Genomic DNA, 2,175 nt, shown 5'->3' with positions numbered 1-2,175 from the left:
CCGCTGCTCCGCTAACTATAATTACGGCAACCGTTTTAAATTTGAAAACGAGGCGTACTTTTGAATTCTATTATATAATACTTACCCTATTTAAATTATAATAATAATACTTAAATTATAATTATAATAAATATTATAACAATAATACTTAAATTATAATTATAATATTACTTACCCTATTTAAATCGAAATATTTACCGAACAAATTACGTCATATATACGTAACTTCAGCGTACAAATAATGTTTATATTATAGGTTCATTAGTTAAGTTGAAACATCTGGTATAGTATGTAAACTTATCCTCTTTCTTATAATAGGTTCTTACCTTGTTTATATTAAAGGTTCATTAGTTGTACGCGCGTACAAATAATGACTTCGAACATTTTTTCATACTGTTTTATATATATTTATACCTACTAATAAATATTATTTTATGAAATATATTTTATCAATTATAAAATTAAAAAAAATTTTTTTTTAATGTCAAGTGACAAATAAAAAAAAGTTGTATAACATTTACATTCAAGATAAAGTTTTAAAAATAGTTTGTTTTTTAATCAAATAATAAAAAAAAATATTTTTTAAAAATGGCTGCCAGTTTTCTGAAAATTAGTCAAAAAGTCAAATAGAAACATCAGAGATAAACTCATACTTATTTTTTACTTCATATTAGGTAACCAAAAAAGTTCGTGCGGTTTTTGGTAATTGAATTGTTTTTAGCATTTTTTACAACACCCACATCGCATAAGGCAAGTAGCTTTGTTGCGTAATAGAACGCGTGTGTCACGCGCAGTTGCTGCATATATAGTGTAGGCTTGTAACGAGCTTACAGGAAAGGTTTTGTGTAAAGAAAGGATGGCAACCCAACCAACGATTATTCGATCTTGCTTACTTTACGAGTTCAAACTTGGGAGGAATGCAACACAAGCGGCCAAAAACATCTGCACAGCATTTGAAGAAGGTACAGTAAGTGAACGCACAGCACAGAAGTGGTTTCAGCGATTCTCTTCGGGAGATGAGTCCATCGAAGACCTGCCGCGTTCTGGACGCCCATTGTTGGTTGATGAGGATGAACTGAAGGACGCTGTCGAGTCTGACTCCAGCCAAACTTGCCAAGAACTTGCAGTGAGGTTTGCTGTGAGTGTTGAAACCATCCGCCTGCATCTGCATGCGATTGGGAAAGCGTGGAAGCTGAGTCGGTGGGTTCCGCACAAATTGTCGATCGACAACAAGAAGCAACGGCTTACGATCTGCACATCACTCTTATCACGCCACAATGTTGAGCCTTTTCTTGATCGTTTATTGACATGCGACGAAAAATGGATTGTGTACAACAATACCAAGCGTTGCTACCATTGGTTGTCCCCCGATGACCCCATCCCAAAGACACCCAAGCCCAATCTCCACGAGCGGAAGGTTTTGCTCTGCATTTGGTGGACTACAGCTGGTGTGGTGCATTACGAGCTGCTCCCAACAGGCCAAACCATTACTGGACTGGTCTACTCAGCACAGCTGCAACGAGTTCACGACCTGTTGCTTGTAAAGCAGCCTGCACTGGTGCACAGGAGAGGAGTTCTGCTTCTCCACGACAACGCGAGACCGCACACCGCTCGCGTGACTCAGGACAAGCTCCAAAGCCTTGGTTGGGAGAGTTTGCCTCATCCACCATACTCGCCAGACCTCTCCCCTACTGATTTCCATTTTTTCCTTTCCCTGGGAAATCATTTAAAAGGACAGCAGTTCCGAGACCAGGACGCGGTTGAAATGGAGTTGAAAGCTTTTATAGACTCAAAGGACCGAGAATTTTTTAGAAGTGGAATAAATAAGCTTGTTTTACGTTGGGAAAAGGTTTTAGATGCTAATGGTGACTATTTTGATGAATAAATGTACTTACTTTTGTCGTTTTGTGTGTTTTTATTATATACGGAAAAACCGCACGAACTTTTTTGGTTACCTGATATATAAAAAAATTCCGCAAGTGGTCCTTAGTGTATTAGGTCCATATTTAGTTAGAGATTTTAAAGTTAATTCATTATTTTAGGTTTCTAAAATGTAAATTTTTACAAGAATAAATTAGATATCTCAAGATATATTTACTAACTTTCATAATCTCTAGCTAAAAAGAAAGATGCTAATGCACGTATCAATTTCAAATGTAAAACTGTATGTATAGT

At 36.4% G+C, this 2,175-nt stretch overlaps 1 protein-coding gene across 1 annotated transcript; it reads left to right on the top strand.

Moving 5' to 3' along the window:
- The first annotated feature begins 856 nt into the window (after nucleotides 1-856).
- On the top strand, nucleotides 857-1,885 carry LOC136078739 (histone-lysine N-methyltransferase SETMAR-like). Its single transcript, XM_065794533.1, has one exon. The coding sequence runs from the start codon at nucleotides 857-859 to the stop codon at nucleotides 1,883-1,885; it is 1,029 nt and encodes a 342-aa protein (XP_065650605.1).
- Nucleotides 1,886-2,175: the final 290 nt, after the last annotated feature.

Source organism: Hydra vulgaris, chromosome 03 (assembly GCF_038396675.1).
Source record: "Hydra vulgaris chromosome 03, alternate assembly HydraT2T_AEP".
Lineage (NCBI taxonomy): Eukaryota > Metazoa > Cnidaria > Hydrozoa > Anthoathecata > Hydridae > Hydra > Hydra vulgaris.
This window is presented reverse-complemented; position numbering and strand designations above follow the sequence as displayed.